Source organism: Scophthalmus maximus, chromosome 3 (genome assembly GCF_022379125.1).
Source record: "Scophthalmus maximus strain ysfricsl-2021 chromosome 3, ASM2237912v1, whole genome shotgun sequence".
Lineage (NCBI taxonomy): Eukaryota > Metazoa > Chordata > Actinopteri > Pleuronectiformes > Scophthalmidae > Scophthalmus > Scophthalmus maximus.
Genome location: NC_061517.1, coordinates 18,676,703 through 18,700,958, shown reverse-complemented (window position 1 = coordinate 18,700,958; position 24,256 = coordinate 18,676,703). Strand labels below are relative to the sequence as shown.

General features: G+C 42.8%; 1 protein-coding gene across 6 annotated transcripts in view; it reads left to right on the top strand.

The window, feature by feature from the left end:
• Positions 1-24,256, top strand: part of mib2 (MIB E3 ubiquitin protein ligase 2) — a 43,058-nt gene that overhangs the window by 13,030 nt on the left and 5,772 nt on the right. For all 6 annotated transcript variants that reach the window (XM_035644500.2, XM_035644497.2, XM_035644496.2 and 3 more), the window contains 14 exons: positions 633-1,019; positions 2,273-2,444; positions 9,262-9,368; positions 10,567-10,761; positions 10,892-11,034; positions 11,935-12,042; positions 12,172-12,276; positions 12,989-13,151; positions 13,782-13,915; positions 14,921-15,069; positions 15,574-15,730; positions 16,738-16,892; positions 22,667-22,793; positions 22,948-23,208. In XM_035644500.2, coding sequence (XP_035500393.2) covers positions 797-1,019; positions 2,273-2,444; positions 9,262-9,368; positions 10,567-10,761; positions 10,892-11,034; positions 11,935-12,042; positions 12,172-12,276; positions 12,989-13,151; positions 13,782-13,915; positions 14,921-15,069; positions 15,574-15,730; positions 16,738-16,892; positions 22,667-22,793; positions 22,948-23,208 — 2,199 coding nt within the window. In that variant the 5' untranslated portion in view covers positions 633-796. The remainder of the gene's footprint in view (positions 1-632; positions 1,020-2,272; positions 2,445-9,261; positions 9,369-10,566; positions 10,762-10,891; positions 11,035-11,934; positions 12,043-12,171; positions 12,277-12,988; positions 13,152-13,781; positions 13,916-14,920; positions 15,070-15,573; positions 15,731-16,737; positions 16,893-22,666; positions 22,794-22,947; positions 23,209-24,256) is intronic.

Genomic DNA, 24,256 nt, shown 5'->3' with positions numbered 1-24,256 from the left:
GGGCATGAATGTGGCCAATAGACAGTCCTGCTATAAATGTCAGTACAAGTGTGTGTGTGTGTGTGTGTGTGTGTGTGTGTGTGTGTGTGTGTGTGTGTGTGTGTGTGTGTGTGTGTGTGTGTGTGTGTGTGTGTGTGTGTGTGTGTGTGTGTGTGTGTGTGTGTGTGTGTGTGTGTGTCAGGTCAGGGCTTGATTAGCTCACTAGGGCGTAGCAGTCGAGTCCAGCTGCTCTCTCCGGAGGCGGGCGAGCATGACAGGCAGCGAGGCCTCCGGTGAAAGATCCACCAGCAAAGAAAGGAGTGCTCAGAAATTGAGACATGTGGCATGTTGCTTCGCGAGTCCCTCAGCAGCCACTGACGGACAAAGGAACAACAAACTGGTTGTTTGATCACCTTGGCTAAAAGCAGTTGAATGGCTCCGTGGTTGCTTCTATAAAGCTGTGACGTGAACTCTGACCAGTTAGCAAGGAACAGTTGTTTGTTATGAAAGAAGTGACACCGCTTTTTTACTGCATTGGAACTTTGTTACACCTATTTCATTTCTACTTCACCTGTGCTAGTATTCTACTGTGACTTTGCTGCTGTGTTTCCCCTCATTTTTCTAAATAAAAAAAAATCTTCTTTTACCTCCAGTCTCCCCTGATCTGTTCCCGGAAACACACCTGGTGCCGTCCCTGCGCGCGATATCGACAGCACGGGCCGGCCCCGCCCCTCATAAGCCCAAGAGGCGCAGCAGCGGAAGCGACAGCGCTGCCAGGCCCCGCCCGTTGTGCTCCGCCCCCAGGCCAGGACCCAGCATGGAGGTGGGCATGCGCGTGGTGCGTGGCCTGGACTGGAAGTGGGGGAACCAGGACGATGGCGAGGGCCACGTGGGCACTGTAGTGGAGATCGGTCGGCAGGGCAGCACCACCACACCGGATAAGACGGTTGTGGTGCAGTGGGACAGCGGCACGCGGACCAACTACCGCACTGGCTACCAGGGTGCCTACGACCTTCTGCTTTATGATAATGCTCAAATCGGTAAGCGTTTGTGTTTTTTGTGTTGTTTTTTTTCCATCACTTCCCTCGAATGACTATTCTTGCAGCAGTGAAAAGCCAACATATAGTATAGAATCTTTATCATTATTAGTGTTATTCAGTGTTGCCAGCAGCAGTCTACTGACCGTAGAGGTTTCTGAAGGCTGGACTCAAAATAGAGATTCTCCAATTTAAAGGAAACGTCAACCTAAAGAACGTCAACAAAACTGTTTAAAAAAAAAAAAACTCCTGCTAAACCAGACTGTATGATTATGATTTTCCACACAGGATCTACACTGTTTTATGAACAACTGTGATTAAGAGCCTGATGAGATTTTCCTACAAAACTCTGTTTGAAAAGCTGATCATATATGTTTTCCATTTTCGCTCACATAGATTGATTCTCCTAGTCCTCCACTGGTATATTTAGGTTTTTTCCTCTTTCCCACTTACAATAAGACCCAAATAAAGTTTTGAGATGGTCCAATGGTTTGAGTTAAAAGCCTCTATGGAGACTTTAAGCACAAAACTGTAGAAATATTTTTGGTTTATTTCCTTTTGTTAAATGCTCAATATAAATAAATCTGCAAAAACTGTTATTATTCAGGCCATACTGCATTGTCAGGTATTGAAAACTCTTTCTCGGCCCCCGATTGAGAATCCCACCTCCGAAACATAAAAGTTCTAATTTGCTAGTCCTTTTCTTTTGTTTCCACATGTTCATCTCACTTGCTTGTGCCTGTTTGTCATTGTGTTGCCTCGTTCAGCCTTCTTACTACCTAGTTTGAGTGAGCATGGTGCTGGAAAGACATTTCCCATCGTCGGCAATCCAGCCCCGTTTTGGACGTGAATGACACGCACGTTAATGCAGGACTCATTAGCATTTTGCTCCTTTTAAAGTGACATTTTCTGCCTCAGAAGCTGATCCTTCAATTAATGGAGCGAAAGAAGTGGGGGGAGAAGCGATGAAGAACTGAGGGCGTGGGGGTGTTTTTGTCATGCTGTCTGTGCCTCAGTTCTTCCATGATATCAGCCGCTGTGATGCGTGACATCAGTAAAGACATGAGATATGTCGCCTCTGCTTCAGTTACTTGCATATGGGAGAAACCCTAATATAGCAGTTGCTTTACAACGCAAGATAAATGTGTTTCTTTGCAACAGAAAGAAGATACAAAGGCATAGAAATGGGAATCTCAGGCATGTTAAATGAACGATCCCACTCACTTTTCGTTCTACTACCCCTCCTTCCCCTCCAGGCGTACGTCACTCCAATATCATCTGTGACAGCTGCAAGAAGCACGGCATCATGGGAATGCGTTGGAAGTGCAAGGTGTGCTTCGACTATGACCTGTGCACACAGTGTTACATGAACAACAAGCATGACTTGGGCCACGCTTTCGAGCGCTACGAGACAGCGCACTCCCAGCCGTGAGTATTGCACCTAACACAATTTATCCTCATTTAAATTTAAATTGTGATGTCGTACATTACAATGTCTCTGCTCCACTAGCTCTCTCTGTTCACATCCAGTTCCACTCACAAGAGGTGAGCCTTTATTAAGGGTTGTTGCCTTCGTTAGTCTTAGGCAGGCGTTTTTGCAGTAATATCGTCACATTTTCCACTTTTGTTCATTACCACACACACTGCTGCTAATCTCATGCTTGGCTATTGTCGGCATGTCTTCTCAGTTAAATGGCCAGATGTTTTTATTGTCAATAGACTCTAATTTTTTATTAATGGTGTAAAGTTGCAGTTCAAACAACAGCAACATGGGATAACATTGGGCTGTAGGGTTTTATCATTTAATGCTCAAGCAGAGCGCTTCATTTCATCCTCAAGCCTTGCTCTTGGGCATGGTCTCGGACTGAGGTCAAATAATCAGCGATGACCCTTTGACATGACAAGCAGGCATTTTCTGGACACTGCTTTATTTTGAAAGGATAAGAGACGAGTGAAGGAGGTGTGTTGCTTTTCACAGTCTATATTATTCAATAGATAAAGAGAGTAAGGCACTTCCACCAGCTATACCTTTAGCTTGCAAATGAATAGGAGATAATATTTGATATAACACACTATTATAATTGGTGCCATGATGTTATTAGAGCTAACTGACTATATGTCTTCACATACATACGCAGCAAGCACAGTTTAATTATTATTGATTTCACCAAGCAGGAGGACACTGATATCCATAAGATGCTGTTATTTAATGAGCTTGGTCTGAACCATGCTTGGCCTTGCTGTGGCTGAATGTGTCCTATGTACGCAGATTGACTGGAGTGGGTTCTTCTCCTCTGAATCCCCTCTTCTGCATCAGTTCACAGAAAAGCACCAAACTGCTTCGGGCGCTGACTGAATGTCAGCTGAATGGCCCGTTTTCATTTTAACGAGGTGATACGTATGACCCAGTTTTCCTCCGTAGTTTAGCCTGGTCCGGGTCCAACACGGTTCCATCAGTTTCCCTGCGTCTTCTGTCCAATGAAAGAGAATAGGTGCATGTGTATATCATGACTTGTTACTCTTTAGCTTCAATGAAATTAAATGTTCAAGTCAACCATTAGTTGACGACTCCGGAGTGGTTATTCTTTCATTTTTATTTTCTCAAGAATTTAAAAGTCACTATTTGAATCAGTCAGGATGAGTCAAAAGTGTTTATTCATGAAAGCCCCTTTGTGAAGGATCTGGAAATGTCTGACAATAACAACACTGTCACTGACTGAACAACAAATTTTCAGTTTTATTGCGTGAGTGGATTAGTTCAGTTCCTGCAGCAGTGCAACAAACGAGGCGTTACACCCAAGCTCCAAAATATTTCCTGGTCGTGACTTAAACCTTGTATCTTCACCATCTTTCTACTTTATTTGTTTCTACTTAATTTTTCTGTGATCCGATTCTCTTTAAACAGAAAAAAACTCTTTTGTAAAGTCCCTTTTTGGATTTCGGTGGGAGCCATATTTGGTTTTGTAGCGTGTGGACACAGATTTGCAGATTTGGACTTTAAGTGAAACCTGGCCTCTTCCCCGTGAGACAAAATAGCACAGCTTAATACTCTGACAGGAGGTGGAGTCTCATTTCATCTCCCTTCTCAGTATTGATTTATTATTGAGGCCCAAATGTTGTTTGGCTCAGCAGTGTCCTTAGTTAAGTTGATGCTTTAATGGCGGAGCAAACACACTGTATGTGACCCTCCAAACGGGTCACAGCTCTCCATCTGTCGACAGTGCACAACCACTGCCTTGTCTCACTGATGAGTCAGTTTTAATTTTACTGAACTGTTTTTTTTTTTATCTAATAATTTATAGTATAGTATTCAGTACTGGTTTTAGGATACAAGATCAAGAAATTGAAATCTATTTGTTTGGTCATTGACATTGATTAAAGCAGATACGTTGGAATATAGCAAATATAGCATTTTTGAAAATACCATCTGCATCCAACTTGAAGTTATTTAGAGGTTGTTTTAATCCCTCAACAACAGAGATTCCCTTTGGAAACTTAACATCAGTGCCACAATTAAAATGTGTAATGTTAAGTAGTGTCTTAATAACACAGCCAAAAGTGTTTTAAAGACTCAATCATGCTGTGGTTCGTTGGTTTTACCTTCCTGCTCATTGTAGTTAACTGTGGATGGCAGTAACAGCACATGTTGTGGTAAGTACTCATAGTAAATCTATATAAAACACACAAGATGGAGATTCAGTGCTACATTTATTAAATGGATGAATATTGCCTTTCAAAATACTGTCATTCCTTAAATTAGTTTAATCTGATCTGAATGATGTTGGGGAAAAATTGAGAAGTATCCATGAAGCATGTCTGCAGAACTCTTGAATTAACTGATGTCACTGATAACACACAGTGGGATAATTTCCATAGAGTCTGAGACATGAATGGTATATTGATGTCCATAAATGGCAAATATGATTGTGACTCAGCTGAAGCCAGCCAGACATGATGTGAATGAAAAGTTCAAACATCACTTGTCCTAGTCTCTGCGTGTGTAGAGCATTTGTGATGTTGTGATGTGTGTAGGATGTTCCGTTGGTGTCCATCACTGACAAATTTCAGTGTACAAGTTCTATATTTGGTTACTCACAGCAGTGTTGTGAACTCATTTACTCATCTACTTCATCATTACTGCGATATTTTCAGCCACGTGTCAAAGTTCCTCTGCTCCACTCAATATTCCCATTAGTTTCCTAATGTCCTGACCCAATGAAAGTGACATGAAAATTAAATTTTAGCTTCTAGAAAACACATCTCCATCAATGATTACATATGAGTGAACAGTCGTAAATCAGATTTGACTAAAGGTTTCACTCACAGGGTCGAATCTTTCTTGAAAATTCAGTGTTTAAATTAAATGAAATCCTGGTTGCAAGTATAAAAAAAGAGTTGATGTTATAATAATAATGATAATGATAACAATAATGATAATAACACATTTTATTTATATCACATTTTTCAAGCTTAAGCAAAAAGCTTTCCAAGTGAAAATAATGTGAAAATTGATGTGCAGGGTTAGGGTTAAGGTTTAGGGTTAACCCTAACCCTAAACCTCTGAATAAAATTAACAATCTGCTGCTCATCATATGACATACAATGATCTATTCATAGCATCCTATATTTGCATTCTCTCTTCATCCTCTTATCAAACACATTTTTTGTGTGTGATTTTAGTGAAAAGTGCCTGGCACTGGGACAGAGTGTACATCTTGGGAGAGCATCACATGAAAGTCACTTCTTTTCTCACCAGAGGAATTAAAGAGAGGGCCACTGTACAGTACGTGATACCAAACACACAGCGCTCCTTTATCTCCACACTACACTGACCCATATTTCACTGACAGCATTTCAAAAGACTGATTTATTAGCTGGCAGTCATGAGACACACTGATATTTGCCTGGAAAGGCAAATCATTTCGCTGGGTTTCATAATGAGTGGGAGTTCTTGTTGTGCCAGCAGTGATTTATGTGAGGGGACTGGTTTGGGCCGAGCATCGTTAATAGGGACTGCTTTCATGTGGACCCAGCATGTGCGAGACTTAAATGGCAACTTAAGCAGGGTAGATCTATTTGTAGTTTATAGGCAAACTGTAGGCAGAAACTTTATTAGTGTCTCGGGGGAGCAATGGGAAGTTGTCAACAAAATAAACCGCTGCAGTAAGCTGACACCGGAGCGGTACCATCACACACGCTGTGTGTGTGTGTGTGTGTGTGTGTGTGTGTGTGTGTGAGTGAGAGCCGGATGTACTCTGCATCAGTGTTCCATTGTAATTACGACGGATTTAGCTGGATTAGCATGCTAACATTCTCAGATGTGCAGATTAGCATGTTGACATTTTCAGCTTCCGAGAACGCGCATATTATTACATAACAGGTGTAAGATGCGAAGTAAGTCAAGGTGCGGTGTTAATGTGCCGTGTACCTGCGTTACTTTATTTGACTCTGAACGTCTGTCCGGGGCTACTTAAATCTTCGGGACTTTAGATACGCTATTTTTGCAATTCAGCTATTCTGAGCCAAATGCTGAGAGCGACTTGTAGATGGATGTTTACTGTGTTTAACGTTCATAATGGCTCTCAGTGTTTTGCATGTGGATAAGTCTCCTGCTACATGGAGGCGTGTGAGCACGCTGACAGTGCTCAGAGCGGCATATGTGTGTACCATATGTTTACGAGGCGATGGCTGGTATGCTGGTTGGTTAATCGGCTCTTCTACACCAACAACACACATGCACTTGCTCGGGAACCCAACAGGTCAACTCGATGCCTAATCCTTCCTTTGCGCATCAAGCTCCACAGGTCCACAGTTGTCAACTTTCCTCTGGGCCTTAACGTACAAGGCAAACAGGGCTGATATTTTAAACCCTTAGCCATCATGCCACCCACACCTGTAATCATTACATTAATACCCAGACTTACATGTTCTCGATAATGGTTTCCGGGCGCTTTCGATTCCTGTAAAGCGAAGGTTAATCTGTGTTGCCCACTGACTTCCCAAAGAGTCACGCTAACCCTTGGCTGACTGATGACCTGTCTGTTGTGTCAGTAGGTGTAGGCCTCTCGGCCTGATCCTGTCTGGGAGCACAGGTGACATTTGGTGCTACAGGATTAGAAATCCTGATCCCTTGAATGAGCAGTTGTTTTTTTCCGAGCGTCTTCACTACGAAAACAACAACACAACAAACCCAGAGGTCGTGTTCCTTCGATGTGAAGTGGGGACATCTGTCAGTTTACATCCGCTTTGCTTTACTTAGTCTTTCCACTTGCTGAACTAGCCCTTCTGTCAGGAACAGTTTGCGTGGAAGAGTTTAATTTCTTCAATTCTGAACTAAATATTCTTTCTGCCATCAGGAAATAGGAATATCTTGCTGCATTTTCCCACATGGCCCTTCATAATATGAATTGGTGGTCTGTTACCTTTACCAACTTTGACTAGTTGTCCTTATAGCAAGTGTACCATGCATGAGCATGTACTGAATCATTTGAAAAGCTCTAAAAACACAAATTCACTGAAGCAGTGCAGGCAAACAATTGTACTGATCCATATACTTTATCTACACGTACATGCATTCCATTATATATAGATACAGAGGCAACTACATTCACACACGTGTGCTCTTTGCCCCGAGGTGGCCTGCTTCCTGATAGCTCTGCTGTCAAGGGATTAGTCTCAAATCTCCGCACTCCTTCTGAGAACCAGCTCAGTCTCGCACCGCGATTTACTCTTAGTTGGCTCTGAGAGCCAAATGTTTGACCGTTCACTGCCCCAGCACCCAGGAACCTGGAAAATCTGGCCTGTGACGGGGCAGGAAGTTAGCTAATGCTAACTCGAAGCAAAACCCCAGATTTGGAGAGACGTGGAGGCAGAAAAGCCTGAGGACTGCAGCTGTCACAAGGCTGTTCTTCATTCGATCACACTCGGATTTTATATGATTTTGATTTCACCCCCCCAAAAAAAAGCTGTTGGATGGAAGCTGGGGTTTGATCTCCTCAAAAAAGTATGGGAATTGGCAGCTCCTTTGCACCAAGATCTGATCAAATCTTCACCATAAGGTATGTCAGATATGACCGTCTCATGCGAGTGTCTGAATCCTCTGATTGCACTTGAGGCTGTTGGTGGACGTGTTAGATAGTGGGATGTTGACACTGGTGATGGCAGCTATGTGTTGAATGTATCTTCAATGTGTGTTCACAGTCCTAAAATCCTGTCAGGGAAAAAAAAAAGACCTTGTCTCAAATAGGATATTGTGCTATTCTCTTGACCCATTATGGACGAACTACCACAGAATAGACATCATTCAGCAAACTAAGAATAAGGCATCTGGGGACCTAGGAGCCATATCAGTATGAATATTAATTGTTTGATATGAGAGTGGAAGTTCTCATTAAAGTAAGCATGTTGTTGTTAGAGGCTGCACAGCCTTATCGAAACAACTGGAATCAATAGATTCATGTCAGCAGGTCAGGTTCAACCAGCATATGCGGTACGGCACACATACTTTACATATCATGGGCATTGTGCTAATGTAGCAGCCATCGACTAGTAATTTTTCCTTGATAAATTCATTACATTCACTCATTTTGCTGACGCCTTTGTCCAGAGCGACTTACGATCAATGATTTCCGACTCCTTGAAGGTCAGTGGTGTAACCCACTGAGCTAATGCCAGATGCAGCTGATACATGAATGGTTTAGGCTCTAAGTGATTTACGTATGAGTTCTCATCACATGACTGTGTTTCAGGAAACATGTCATTTCCACAGTGTAAATCTGTTGAATGATGCTCTGTCCATCTATCAATGGACTTCTTGTCCATCTGTGTGTTGAATTTTGTTTGACAACAGGATTTTGTTGACTCAATTTATGATTTATGGATCATATTTACGTGGGTTGTGCAGCGATTGCAGCCCATGTCCACTAATCATCAAGAATGTTGTTCCTTGATTATTTGTGTTTCATAAGATTTGAACAATTAGCTAATTATCAATATTCAATTAGACCCACAAATGCTTAAACCTAAAACAATGAGCATAACTAAATGTAGATGTTTTTACATTAAAATATTGTGGTACTTTTTTTTTGTTTTCTGTGGGTTGGGTTGTCACCGATTAATTACCAGGTTTATCGTGAAGACATGAAATGTTTTTGCAGTGGTTGTATTTCCATTTACATTGAACGTCTTGACCTGAAGAGGTCCTTAGGGCACTTTGATGAGCTGCGTCTCCGTGCTCTTATCACAGAGTAATCTTGGCACCGAGGCAGAACCTCCCACGGATCATCCTCAAAGGAATCTTCCAGGGGGTCAAAGTTGTGCGTGGACCTGACTGGGACTGGGGCAACCAAGACGGTGAGTTTTGTGTGTGTGTGTGTGTGTGTGTGTGTGTGTTGTGTGTTGTTTGTGTGTGTCTGTGGAGGGGGGCTGTTCATACCACCAACCTGGCACGGCCAACTCAAAAAAGCCCCCCCCCCCTACCTTCCTGAGCACGGAGCTGTACCTCTTTAAAGTGCTCACTATCCACAAGCCATAACAACAATCCAACCACACGTCTCATTAACCCTTGAAATGTCCAATTATGTATGTGTCTGCATGCACTTGTATCGCCAGTGACTTATTTGAGTCTGTTCCACAGATGTGCCCGTCTCCATGTGTTTTTACAGAGTTCTGTTTTATCATTGTCCAGCGTGGCAAAAACTGAGAACCACCTTCACTTAAAATATAGTATGTTGTGCAAGTAATAGGAACGCAGAGAATGGAGACTATTTCTTGTTTTTTTCAGAAACAAACAGCTTGAAATAGTTTAGATAGCAATTGAAAATGGTCTTCTACCAAAGTGAGAATGCTTCCATCGTTGTCTCTGGGAATAGCAACGCTCCCTTTTCTGGGCTGAAGAGAATGAGTCAAAATGTCCTTTTAGTGTCTTTGAAATGGACGCTCCGGGGTTTGGTTAAGTCACTCATCAGGCTTAAATGGCGTATGTGCTAAGTGCACACGGGACGCTCTGAGCATGCTCACAAACCCCCAGCCCACCATGTAGTCTCACGGGTCACTGGATTAGTTGGTGTGGTTACGGAGGCAGCTCAAGGACTTATGGGTTCTTCTCCAAAGACCTGATGTATGGATCTAAAAACCAGCATGTACACTAATAATGTGTCTTGGAAAAATGTAATTGTTTCAATGGTGATACTGCTTTTTGTAGTTTTAATATTTTTGGTTTTGAAGCCAGAAGTAAAACTGTGTTTGGTCCAGTGTTTGATTTATCAAAGATCATGAGCAGCCTGTAGAAAAATGAAAGTGATTGAAACTTGGCAGCCTATGTCCCTACAGGAAAAAAGTGTTTCCCTGTGTCTGTCATCCCATTTGTCTTTGTCTTCCATTCTCACCCGTTGTTTGAATATTCTTCCTGTCACTACTTGATCTCTCTGTTCACGTATTTTCTTCCACTCTCTTTATCTCAGCATGTTTTTCTTCAATGAGCGGATATGTAACTGTTTTTCTTGCATATTTGTATGCGTTTGTTTGTGTGCATTTATTTATGTACGTGTAGGCGGGGAGGGTAAGGTTGGGAAGGTAGTGGATATTCGTGGCTGGGACACAGAGTCTGGTCGCAGCGTCGCCAGTGTCACCTGGTCCAATGGCACCACCAATGTCTACCGAATGGGCCACAAGGGCAAGGTAGACCTCAAATACGTGTCTGACGGCCAAGGAGGCTTCTATTACAAAGACCACCTACCAAAGCTCGGTAAGACAGTCATGTTTTATGTAAGTGATAATAATTTATTAACATTGTACAATCAGAAGTACAGAAGTCTGTAAAACAGATATTAGCCCACTTGTGGCCTACTTGTTGATGCTGACACCTGTCCATGCAGGAGAACATGCTGAGCTGCAGCGCCAGGAGAGTGCGGACGGCCACTCCTTCCAGCAGGGAGACAAGGTCAAATGTCTCCTGGAGGTGGACATCTTGCGACAGATGCAGGAGGGCCACGGAGGATGGAACCCCAAAATGGCGGAGGTACTAAAGAGTTTTCCGTCCATCCTTCTATCCATCGTCTACCGCTTTATCCATTTAAGGGTCGTGGGCTTATGCTGGAGCCAATCCCAGCTAACATTGGGCGAGAGTCGGGGTACACCCTGGACAGGTGGCCAGCCTATCGCAGGGCCACATACAGAGACGGACAACCATTCACTCTCACATTCACACCTACGGTCAATTTAGAGTCTCCAATTAACCTAACCCCATTCTGCATGTCTTTGGATTGTGGGAGGAAGCCGGAGATAACCCACAAATCTACATGGAATAAACCATAATGATGAAGAGAAAATATATGTTTTGAAATTTTTTGAAATTTAGTAAGGATTTAAAAACCTAAATCTGTCATTGCACGGGTATTCAGACCCTTTCCAAACTATGTTCAATCAATTCAGTTTGCCACAGGTTGACTCCAGTTAAATTTACGACACATCTGAAGGATAAGTAAAAACTAACAGGATATAAGTGATTATTATATAAGTATTTATTATTATTTATATTTTTAACAAATTTTCAAAAATGTCCAAATCTAGTTTTATTTTTATCAGTATGAGTTTTTGAGTGCAGTCCCTTGTTTTCCCCAACAACTACTCTGTACTTCTATGAAATACATACTGTACCATGCACTCTTTGTTCTGTTCTGCATTCATATATTTTTTCTGCTTTAGACAAACATGACCTCACAGTCAGAACGCAAACAATAGAATATAGAACACAAAGAATATTTACGTTATATAATGTGGCTCAGATGGACGTTGGTGTGCAACAGAGTGAAAAGAAAAACCACATCCAGCTCACAAATCCCAGCTGCTGAAGGGAACATTAAGGTCACAGACATTGCAGAGGGACACCCAGGGTGAAACAGTCTATTTGTTTTTGCAGTACATTTGTCGGATCGGGACTGTTCACAGAATCACTGACCGGGGCGATGTCAGAGTACAGTACAGCAACAACATCCGCTGGACTTTCCATCCTGGGGCCCTCACCAAGGTACTGAGCTACAGATACACTTCTACTAGAGGATAGAGAAAGAGTGTAGTGAGTTCATCAGTGTATCTTCAGTTGATTATAATGGCTCCTCAACTTTGTCAATAATCTGTCCATTTGTCTTTCTCCTAGGTGAACACTTTTGGAGTCGGTGAACTAGTACAAGTGTTGGAGGACATGGAGAGTGTGAAGAGACTGCAGGCTGGGCATGGAGAGTGGACAGACAGCATGGCTCCTGTATGATCATTAAGCCTGATAACACTAGCGCTTCTTTGTTTGACAGTTTCAATACATTCTCAGTTAATGCCTCGTTCTGGCAGAGGTGTGGACTTGGGCTTGAGTCAGATGAGAGTGATAAATCTGATGACGGTGACCGACAAAGTCAAAAAAGACGCGACTGAGCCTTTAACTTAGAATCACAATTTCTTTTTCTTGAATTGATAGGTTTTGAAATGGTCTGACAAGTCTGTCACTTTTTGTGAAAAGGAGGGAAAGTTTGCTAATGGCAATGCGCTCAAGCAAATGCACACAAAAACACACGCAAAAAATATTTTTTATTCCTTAGAATTTACAATAACAACCTGTACTTCATACTTTGTCGTGTGTTGCAAAACAACGTCTTTGTCCTACCTCTGTATTCAAATTTTTCCTCAGGCTACTTGTCTGTGATCATGACATTAACTTTGTTTAATCTTGTCGTAAAAGTGAGGCCTCCCACGGAATCAAGGGTGACATTCTTTCGCAAAAATTGGTTGCACATCTGGAAGGAATCTTGTTTAGAGCCGCTTCACCAAACGTCGCATGGTTATTTCCTTAAAATTAAAGAGGCATAGAAACCGCTCATTTCTGGTTAATTCGTTTTTCCTCTTTTTGAAAAATTTGTTCCTGTAAACCTTTCCTCACCCACCTGTGCCCCGTTCACCTTACATACCTTTTTTTTTCGCCCTAGGTGCTTGGCCAGATGGGTAAGGTGTTGAAAGTATATGCGGATGGTGACCTAAGGGTGGCTTTTGGAGGTCAGACGTGGACGTTCAATCCAGCGTGCCTCTCGGGGCGGCCTGTGGAGGTGGACGCCAACCTCATGACGGCCGAGAACCCCAACGAATCTGGAAGTAAGGCCTCTGCCGGGACGAGGGGGCTCATCTCTGACTCTCCAGCTCCAGCTTTACCCTCTGCATGCATTCAGTCATCCTCCCCTGCCCTTATTTCAGCTCTGTCTCTGCCATATATGCCTGCACGTTCAGGCTGCTGCTGTGGCATTTATGGCCACGGTCGCGTCCATTACCTTGTGCGTCTCTTTCAGCAACGCTTGGACAGGGTGTCTATTTCTTGAAATGTTCTTCTCTGCAGCATGTCATGGTCTTGCATGTTCATAACATCATGTCAGAAGTTCTCAGCAGTCTTTAAATCATGACAAAACCTTTCCTGTGCATGTGTTCAGCTCAGCGCATTGGGAGCTTGTCAACACAGTGATGTGTGTGCATGTGTGTGGTCGGATCGCACTGCATGGAGGGACATTTTGACTCATTCCTGTGGTTTGTGCATTCAAATGTAGTAGCCGGCGTTACTTTGTGGTGCTGTGTTGGCCTTCTGCAACTCTTTGTGCCAACATGTCTAATCATATTTATTCACGTTCGATTGATTGAGCTAAATTAATCCCTTTGTCTCTTTTCTCTCTCCCCCTTTTCACAACCATCTCCTTCTTACACACTCCCTACCCCTCTGACTATGTCCGTGTCCAGGTACTGTCATCTCAGTGTTGGAGAAGCTGCTGTCTCAGTCCACAGAGCAGGACAACCCCAGCCGCTTGGTCATCGAGGCAGCACATGGCAGTGCCAACAAAGTGCGGGAATTAGTGCAGAAATATCCTGACAAGGTTAGTGCAGCACTTCACTTTGCTGCAGTCTGCTGCGCGTTCCAAGAGCTCCCTCCACCAGGACACCAAGACTGGGGGGTGGAGGATTTAGGGGACAGAGTAACTTGGTGAGCCGAATAAGGCAAGGGACAGGGATAGACTGGTGTTTACACCGGCTCTGTCAGTTGAAGTTAAAGACTGGAAATATAAAAAAATATACATTTTCACTCTGCACACCACTCCAATATTTCTCAAAAAACTTGTCTCTGTGCTGTTATCCCACAACGCGGCACCAAATTGTGGGGTGAAGCCGTTTTACTTTCCCCCCTTTTTGTTGTGAACATAGTGCTGCTGTATATTTCGTCACTCTCCTAGTTCATGGAAACCTCAGGGTCTTCCATATTAAAAGATTTATACACACACACACATACACACACACGAGTCAACAGCTTCTCTCATGTATTTGGTGGTTAATTTATGATATTTTCACCTATAAATATGGAAATTTGATACATAATTTAATGCTGGATATGACAATGATAACTGAGTCTATGAATAATTTATGAAATTACTATAATTATGTCATCGGCTTGTTTAGTCAAGTCACACTGAGATTGAATATTAATGATCGGTGGGAGAATAAGGGAGGAACAATGTTTTCTCACAGGTTTAGTTTTTTAACAGCCTACATTAAATTTGAATTATTTATTGAACAAAATGCTGTGACCTGTTAATTTGTTATACATGTGCATTTCATTAAGTAGAATATTATTTGAGATGTATTTCTATTTTAAAATTAATGATAAGTATGAACTCACTGCTAATTTAAGTCAAAATTAATTTCCCTCTAATTTCTACCTCTCCGTGCTAATGGTTACGCAACATGCTTGGATTATGTATCAGGTGTGTGACGGGGGTTGCTGTTCATGCTCAGATTATTTCCAGCCCATCATGTGTGCAGCTCTGTCAGTGTCCAAGCCGCCGTCATCCGCGATGAACCTTCAACCACTTCTGTTTTCCTGGCAGGTGGATATAAAGAACCAGGGCAAGACAGCACTGCAGGTCGCTGCTCACCAGGGCCACATGGAGGTGGTGAAGGCCCTGCTGCAGGCCAACAGCTCCATCGAGGTCAAGGATGAAGATGGAGACACAGCGTTGCACTACACCGCCTTCGGGTAGGACACACACATGCTCAGGCCTCTTGCAATACACACACAGATTTCAGAATACAAAGGTTCAAAGGTTACACACACACACACACACACACACACTTGCTTGAGTTCACAACGAGATGCAGCCCTGCTCTTTGTGGCTTTAGAACAACCTTGTCTGAGAGATGTACAGCAGAGCGCTTGCCCGTCTCCTTCCATGTAATGTTATAATCCATTCACACTAATGACAGCATTGAAAGTGTTGACTCATCAGCCAGCTCCACAAGATTAACACATGCTCAAAAAAGTCAGCATTCGCTAAAATTGCTCTGGGATTTTTTCTACGCAACCCCGGGGCTCCTGTTAGGTTTTCAGAACAAATATGTAATATTTTATTACACTGATTTGAATCAACTCTATTCAAAACTCTATTTTAGACAGGGTGAATAAGTCAACATGAAGGAAGGACTGTGAGGATTAATCTACCCGTGGGCGTCTTTTTCTGTTTGCACTTTCTTTCGGGTTTAGTAACCAGGCCGAGATCGCACGACTTCTGTTGAGCAAGGGGGCGAATGTCAACCTCTTGAACAACTCCATGTGCACGCCGCTCCACATCGCCGTCAACAAGGGCTTCACCGACGTAGTGCGGGTGCTCACTGAACATTCGGCTGACGTCAATCTCCAGGTGAGAGGACTCACCATCAGTGATACTGCACACTGTTCTTATTTGTTTCCTTACTCTGCATCTTATTTAACCACATCTGCTGCTCTCGATTGATTCTGCACTGTGTCCTGAAAAACAAGTGATAACCCGCTGCATGCTTGTGTAATGAATAGCATACCAATGTCTACGTAAACATGTAAGGATTAGACAGTTTGCTAACATTTGTGTGATAAGAGAGGTTGTTACCCCAACCAATCAATCATTTTTTTATTTTCTGAGTAAGTGACCTCAGCAAAATGTAATCGTTCTCCAGTCTGGTCCATCAGGACAGATTAATGAGTGAGCTCATGTCTCAACGTGTCCCCAGTGACTCAGGGTTATGCCACTGAGTGAACATCTGGGTTGCAAGAAAAAAGCTTCTCTGGCAGAGTCAGTCATTTATTCTTCACATGCTATTAGCATTTACGGATGTAAACACATGAATTTATGGTGTCTGACTGTGGCCCTGCTTCACTGCCCTCAGCCTCATTAAGGCAGTTTAGTTTCTCTTTTAGGGCATTTTCCTGACTGTCTTACGTGCCTGCAACAAGGCCCAGAATCCACTAACTAACTCTTTTTTTATGCTTGAGTAGTGTGGCTACTCCGCCATGAGAAAGATTGTTTGTTGTTGATGTTTTCACTGCACTGGTCGGGGCTCGCACACGCAGCCTTGGGTATGGGAGAGGAATACACTAACCACCAGGACAAAACCCCTGAGTCGTAGCTTTTTTGCTAGCACATCTCTTAAAGGGGCAGTAAGCGATTCTAAAGCAATACACGTTTTGTAAAAATCAGCGGATATTTCCTCGCCGTCCGTCAGCTGTCGCTTTTGTGTGTGCGGCGAAAAAAAATTCCAGCTAGTGGACCGAGTGCAGAATTTAACGAAATGTGCATTGGATCAAAATCCAATTTTTTTTTGCATTTTGCTGTGTCATGCAATAACATGTCTTAAGAAAAAGCCTGAACCTTTTTGGTTGCCCCCTAATCAGGATTCATACGGGGACACGCCTCTCCATGACGCCATCGCTAAAGACTTCCGCAATGTCATCGAAATCCTGGTTGTGGTGCCCAACATCGACTTCACTCAGCAGAACCACAGAGGATTCAACCTCCTACACCATGCTGCCCTCAAAGGAAACAAACTGTGAGTAGAAATCATGGACAGAATTAGGGCACGGTCACGCATAGGCTAATGTAGCAGGGGGCGAACGTTTGCCTCCCCTTAACTTCCATACTGTGCGAGCGAGGGGAAAAGTATAAAATGCAAGGAGTTCAACTTTTGTGAACTCTCACCGGCTACGTCACAGCCTCAACCAAAAGCAACAGCGTTTGTGTGGTTGACCCCACTTGGCTGTATTGGCTGTTGTTTTCATAGTGAGCCAAGATGGAGGAGAGCCTGATATTAGCTGTGTCGAACCAGCTCGTGCTTTAGGATGTCAGACATGAAAATGATAAACCGCCTGACAAAAGAGAGGCTGGCAGTGAGTCAGGAGATGTGAGTATCGTGTGTATCACATCCTGCACTGCCCACATTCAGCAAGCGATGATCCGTAATTCACCTCACAGTCGCGTGCCGTAACACAAATACAAAGGTTTCTCAGACTTTGATCTACATGACACACATGGTAGAACAAGTGAAAATAAGAGATGACCACCAAACACAATATTAAAAAAAGATTGTCTTTGTATTTTTTCGAGAGACGGTAGAGGTTTTGTCAAACAGATTCATGGAGCTAACGTGTGGGAATCTCTCCTGCGTGTTCAAATGAGGACTCAAATTTCAACGCTCAGCACGGTCCACTGTTACAAATAGGGAGCTCATCTCCCACACAGCCTCTGCTGGTGTCAGCAGGCTGGTAGTCAATAGCAGGGAACAAATGCAGCAACATTTGCTTTTTGCACCCCGTTTACCTACACATTGACTCATTCTCCACATTTCCCCTAAACTACTTTTAGTCAAGTTATTTTTTGGGCCATGAATCTTTGGGAGTCTTGAGTGGGCAAGAATTCCAAAAATCCAAACAAAGTCTCTACACAAATTCTTTCCCAAGAAAGCATGACTTTGGCTTTAATCGAAAGAAAGCACATTTATTTTTATAAAAAAATCGAAAGATTTTCAACTTAATTACTTCCAAAAGGGCTCCTTACTTTTTATTCCTTACTGCAACCAAGTCCATCCAGTATCATCAATAGGGAGTTGGGGGAAGATCAGCTCAGCCCAATTGAATCCACACCAAGGTGCTTGAGGCCAAACACGAAGGCAGCCTCGCTGACACCCGTCACAAAGGCTCCATTGTCCTCCGCCGGTGTTGATTTTTTTCCCCGTTTGACACCGAAGATGCTTTATCACAAGGCAATCTTAGACGAGGTCACTGACCCCAGCCTGGCAGAAACACAGTCGGTAACTAAATGTTCCCACAATGATAAGGTTTGATTTCCCCCAACACAGCTTGTCTTGGTGTGTGTGTGTGTGTGTGTGTGTGTGTGTGTGTGTGTGTGTGGGTGTGGGTGTGGGTGTGGGTGGGTGGGTGGGTGCGCAAAAAAAATGCGCGCGCGCACATCAGCTCCCACACACTTGGAACAGCTTGGAAATGTAAGGAGAATAAACCAAACGTGGATGATCAGAAGTTTGAATCTGTAAGAAAATACTTGTTATTCATTCACATAATATCTAAATGTCATATATTATTGAAGTACATGTTATTCGTTTGTTTTTTTAGTATAGTTGTGCAGTTTATCGTAGATACTCAATGTGCATCAACATATACCTGTTCAGACATGGTCATAGATCTGATGCACGACTGCGACTGACCAGGTCCGGTTTGATTTAGCATATTCATTTTCACTGTTTTCAGCAGTACAATTGATTCATTGCTTTACAATGCACCCTAAAGGTTTATGAATTTATTTATTCATTTATCATTTATACATTATTCTTATTTCAGACAGAGTAGTGTCTACTGCAGTTAAGCAAATCACTGTGCTAACCTCACAAAAAATATTATTTCTCCCACCCCTTAGAAAAAAAAGCTCCGGGGGCTTTTACAACCTAATATGAAATTTCCATCCCAAATTATAACAAATCCATGTAATGGAGAATTGTCCCTGGCTCTTCTTTTAACAAGTGCCATGGAGGAGAGGAAGCAAGAATGAAAAATACTAGTTCCACTAATACATTTCCTCCCTGAGGCCACTTCACTCAACATTTCAGTCGGAGACGTCTAAGATCTTTTATGTAACTTGATGGATAATATCCTGGAAATTTAAATTCCCAAGAGGTAAGGGATCAGTGTTCTTGTTCACTGCCTCTGGTTATTTGCTTGCAGATCCTTCAACATCTACTTATTTCAACTGTCACGTACAGTCAGTAGTCAAAAATAAGTATAAGTCAGTCCATTCATTCTCATCAAAGGAAAAGCTTTGCAGCGCTAACCTCCCGACTTCACCCTCCAGTGACCCACATGTCTTCATCACGCCTACAACCCTGTTTGAAATGATCCCACAAAAAAAAATCTCAGCACAGGCCCGTACGAGTGTAATATGTGGACGAACGGCGACTGAGCAGGGGCTAAAATACAGTGGGCAAGGAATAACTGAGAGAGAGGAAAGAGTAAGGGAATGGAGGCCAAAGTAGACATTAATTTGTTAAATGTCCAATCTGTTCTGGCAAGTATCATATGTGCAGTGCTGTGAGTTTAGGCTGCGCTCACCAGCATTCATTTAGCCTGACATCAGCCGCTGCGCCAAAAGTAGAGACGCAGGATTTACAGTGTTCAGGACCGGAGTCGGTTCACCCGTTCATTCATATATCATCAAGCAGGCTGCACATTACATTGATACAGTCCAGGTGCACTGGGTTCTCTGTGTGCTTTTCTCGTTTGTTTTGGCCCTGATACTAACTCAAATCGACTGTTTTATATGTCCAGACCTTAGATTGAGGGTGACTTTAAACTTGTAGAATTAATTAAAGATTAATAGTATTTTTAAGTAGTTTAAGGATGATTTGTACCTCTGCCTGAGGTTTTTCCTGTGGTGGCCAAATTGATGGTTGCTTTACTATCCTCGGCTTCAAAAATAATAAAGCCCATACATGAACGTATATTTTTTTGTTTGTTGATGCTTCCTTTCAGCAGCTGTGACCCTCTGTTGTTTTTTTGTGACAGAAAGATGATAATGTTTTGTTTATTAGACTATTTATTTATTGGGGAAATGGAAAAAAAAGGGCTAGAGGCCAAGTTCACAAACAGTCCTGGGAAAGAAATGAAACAAGGCAAGCGGCCAGGGTTTTTTTTAACTGGGGGTTTTCAGCTTGGCAGAAGAAGCAAATGGATGTACAGGATGATTATTCCTTTTGCTGTATTTACTTGAGAAGAATGTATGCTGGATTTCTCCCTCTTTTCCTGTAATCTCGCTTCTTCATGCATCTTTGCTTTTTCCTCACTTTCATGTTATTTACTTGGTTCCCCAACCGCTTCTTCTACTCTGCCTATTCTTCCAACCCTCCTCTTCAGATCAATTCAACAGCATACATGCTGTAATATGTAACTATACCCAACATGAAAATCCTTTATTTTCATTTATGTGTTGTTGCATCACTGTAGAGCTGTGTGCAGCTCTCTGCTCCATATTCTCACTCTTTCTCTCTCAAGCTTTCAAGCTCTCCTTCTCTCTCGCACTTACACACACACACACGCACACACACACACACACACACAAACAATCTGACTATCAGCAGCACTGGGAGAAATCCTAGCCATGTTGGTGGCCTGTTGAAATATCCATAAAGTTTTTTCCATCCTAGGCAGGCAAGCAGGATTCAGAATAAACTCGGTAGATAAAGCTGTCACTGTGTGCGTTCACGTGATACTCATCCATTTCTCAGCAGGCAGGCAGGGCTCAGTTGAACACTGGTCCTGCTCTGTAAGACTGTGCTGTGTGTGTGTGCGTGTGTGCTTGCGCGCACGTTGTGCCGGTGTGCAGGGTAACAAGTATGATGTAAACTCCAAAAATAACCAAATGACGCCTTGTGCCCAGGATGCCCTCTGGCTGGTTTATGTGAAGGCTTGTTTTTTTGCAAAACTGCTTCAAAACGTCAGCCCAGGTCTGAATATTCATGAAAAACGCAGTAGTAACGATTATGGAAATGATACAGAGAAGAAGTGAGGCATTGTGGGTACAGCAGTGACACAGCTGACACGACTGTTATCTAATCAAAGTGTCTACTTCAGAAGTGTGTGACAGCGGACTGTGGAGACAACGTAGAAGGAGGAACAATGTCATCAATACCTCCACAACACACACACCCACACACATACACACTCACTGAACCCAAACTGCTCCTGATGCTGTGTCAACCCTTGTTGAATGTAGAGAAACAAATTTAATTCAGAATCTTGGTATTGAAAAAATTGACGAGGAATAGTTAAAAATTGGTGCTGTGAATGTTCTTGCCAGAGAATTTCATTTATTCATTTATACAAATAGTGTTACATAATGAGGTAATAATGACCATTAAGGAAAATGATCTTACAAGGTAAAACAAAAAAACCTGGACATTCTTTGCTGTCTAGCATATGTATTGCTTCTTTATTGATTATGTTTTTGTAAGGTGATAAGCTTTTTGTTGCTGGATTGGCTATGAAATCAGTTGGGTTGGTTTTTTTGGATGGATATTACATGTACTGATAACTCAGCTGGTTTTCTATGTGCTGGATACTGAGCAATTTATTAACATCTAACCTGTGCTATCCATCAACATGCTTCATTTTCATACAGTTCACTGCTGCAAAAGCTGTCAAACAAAGAGTTAACTCCAGGAGAGCTAAACAATTAAGATTAAACTAACATTCATAGAAAGTTTAGGTCACCACACACTGAAGCCTCCGTGGCGACAAGCCAGCATGCTGGGCCCCCTGTGAGGCCGTCAGCTTCAATATCACACGTCATAAAGCAAAACCCGGCGACAGAGCAGAGGACGGCTCAGCAGTGCAGCGCAGCCTCGCACTGCAGCATCTGTCCGTTGCATAAATCACTAGTTCACACAGTCTCATTTCACTGCATGTGGTCACTTGCAACTGACCCCTTTCTCCTTTGGTAAATCGTTAAGGAGAACAGGATGTCATCTGACAAAACTAAACAGAGGAAAAGAAGACCTTGAGAGAGAGAGAGGTCAGACATTTTCTGCCGTTTTCTGCACTATATTGCAGTCTGGTTGAATACTGAATATGATGGCAGGGAATATAGCGATCTGCTCTTATTGAAGGTTAAAAGCAACAATGTACATGGAACACTTAAGCTAGGAGAGTGCTACAGACAGGGCCTGTCCTTTTCATCGTGGTGGTCTGTTTACTATATTTAGCGAGAGCCGCGTGTGCCTCGATATTTTCTTTTTAGATTGTCTTGTTAACAGATCTTCAACAGCTGCGTCTCTGTCCGTGCTCGTGTCGAGTTCACTCTGACACAGGATACGCTTCATATTCTGAGAGGGTTATGTTTTGTTCATGTTGCACTGTCACTGTGTGTCTGATCAGGTTTGGGTGCGTAATTCTATGCTTGATACATTTTTTATGTACTCGCATGATTCTTACACTTTTTTGAGTAATATCTTCATGGTCGAATGCTTTTATTGTAGGTCGCTTTAGATAAAAGCCCCTGCCAAATGAATGTACTACAAAAATGTAATGTCATGGCATGGAAATAGCCTCTTACATATCTAATGTTGGCCAGTCAGTAACTGGCTTGAAAACTATCACATTCAATCACAGAATATTGTTTTTCACTTCGCCACAACCTTAAACAGCCTGCAAATTGTTGAAGTATTTGAGACAGTAAAAAGATACAACCATTCTTCATTAAGACCATGGACCATTAAGGACTGTTTTGCTAACTGAGTCTTTGTGTTGTCTGTCCCGGTGGCAGGGCCACAGAGAAGATCCTGGGCCGAGCGCGGCAGCTTGTGGACGTTAAGAAGGAGGACGGCTTCTCTGCGCTGCATTTGGCCGCCCTCAACAACCACAGAGAAGTCGCCGAGATCCTCGTCAAGGAGGTGAGCTGAGGACAGGGGTCCTTTCAAGCTGCTTTCTTGCGTCTTTTTGTTGCTGCTGCTTTTTTATTTTGAATTGAATACACAGCAGGGGTTGCATTTGGGTATTCAACATTTAATGAAACTTCTGATTGATCCGATATCCCCTCTTCCGCAGGGACGCTGCGACATCAACATCCGCAACAACCGCAACCAGACGCCGCTGCAGCTGGCGGTGACGCAGGGCCACACGGAGCTGGTGCAGCTCCTGGTGGCCGAGGGCGCGGACGTCAACCTGGAGGATGAGGATGGCGACACGGCCATGCACGTGGCCCTCCTCCGCCCGCAGCTGGCCAACGTCATGCTCAGCCCCACAGTGGGAACCAGCGGCACGGAGGAGGGCAGTGAGGGCTGTTCCACCACGACGCTCTACTGCAGGGTGAGGGTCGAAGGGGCGGATAGAGGGGAAGCAGCATGTTGCTGGTCTGTTCATTAAAGAAATAATAATTTATTCTCAGGGGAGCAAATTGTTGAATTAACTAGAGTTGGAAAATCAGATAAGAAAAAATATTTTCGAAATTACTTTCAGTAAATGTTTGGTTTGTCGGTGATGATGGTGCTTTGTTTTATCTGGTATAAGAGGAAACTGATACAAAAAGTTAAGCTCAAACTGGCCTGAGGTTTTTTTTCAACACAAAAGTATCTACATATGAAGTAAATGTTACTTCTTTTGTATACTAATCTGACATTATTCAACGCGTACTAATTCTGGGTCATGTTGGGACGGATTGAACTAAAGGCGGACACAACAAATCTTAAAATAAGTGGCTAAATACAGACTGGTGAGAGGGTAAATAAAGACAGTTACTAAAGGAAGAGTACAGAAGACGTTCAAAGAAGAGTAAAGATAGAATAAGGGCGTTATTAGACACCTAAAGACGATAACTGAAGACTGAATGTGGGGAGGAGGGATTAATGGAGGTAAATGGAGGTCTTAGGGAGGTAAACACAGGCTAAGAGTCGGGTAAATAACCAAATAAGGCTTAAGGAGGGAATGGTAAACAAAACCTAAGGGAATTAGTGTTTGGATATTTGCTTATAGTCTTGGGGGTTTAACCTGGGATAAAGGAGCTAGTTGCCAGGTACACAGTGGAATGATTGAGAGGAGAGTAAAGGAGTCACGTGGGAAGAATAGAGGGTTAACGGGAGTTTATTGTGTAAACAGGGGTTAACTGAGGAGAACGTAATCAGATAGAAGTGCACTGGAGTGGTATCATAAGTTAAAGCAGGTTTTTTTTGTGGAAACAAAGAATCATGCAGCTTAATAACCACGTGGATTTAAGCGTTTAACCCTCTGTATTTAGGATCTTTAAATTAGATTAAAGATAACTGTGAGGATGTGATGGAGCGAAAGAGGCAACGCTGATTGGTTGAGAAGTGAAGAGGGCGGCAATATGGATTTGGCAAAGACGTCTGATAAATGTCGA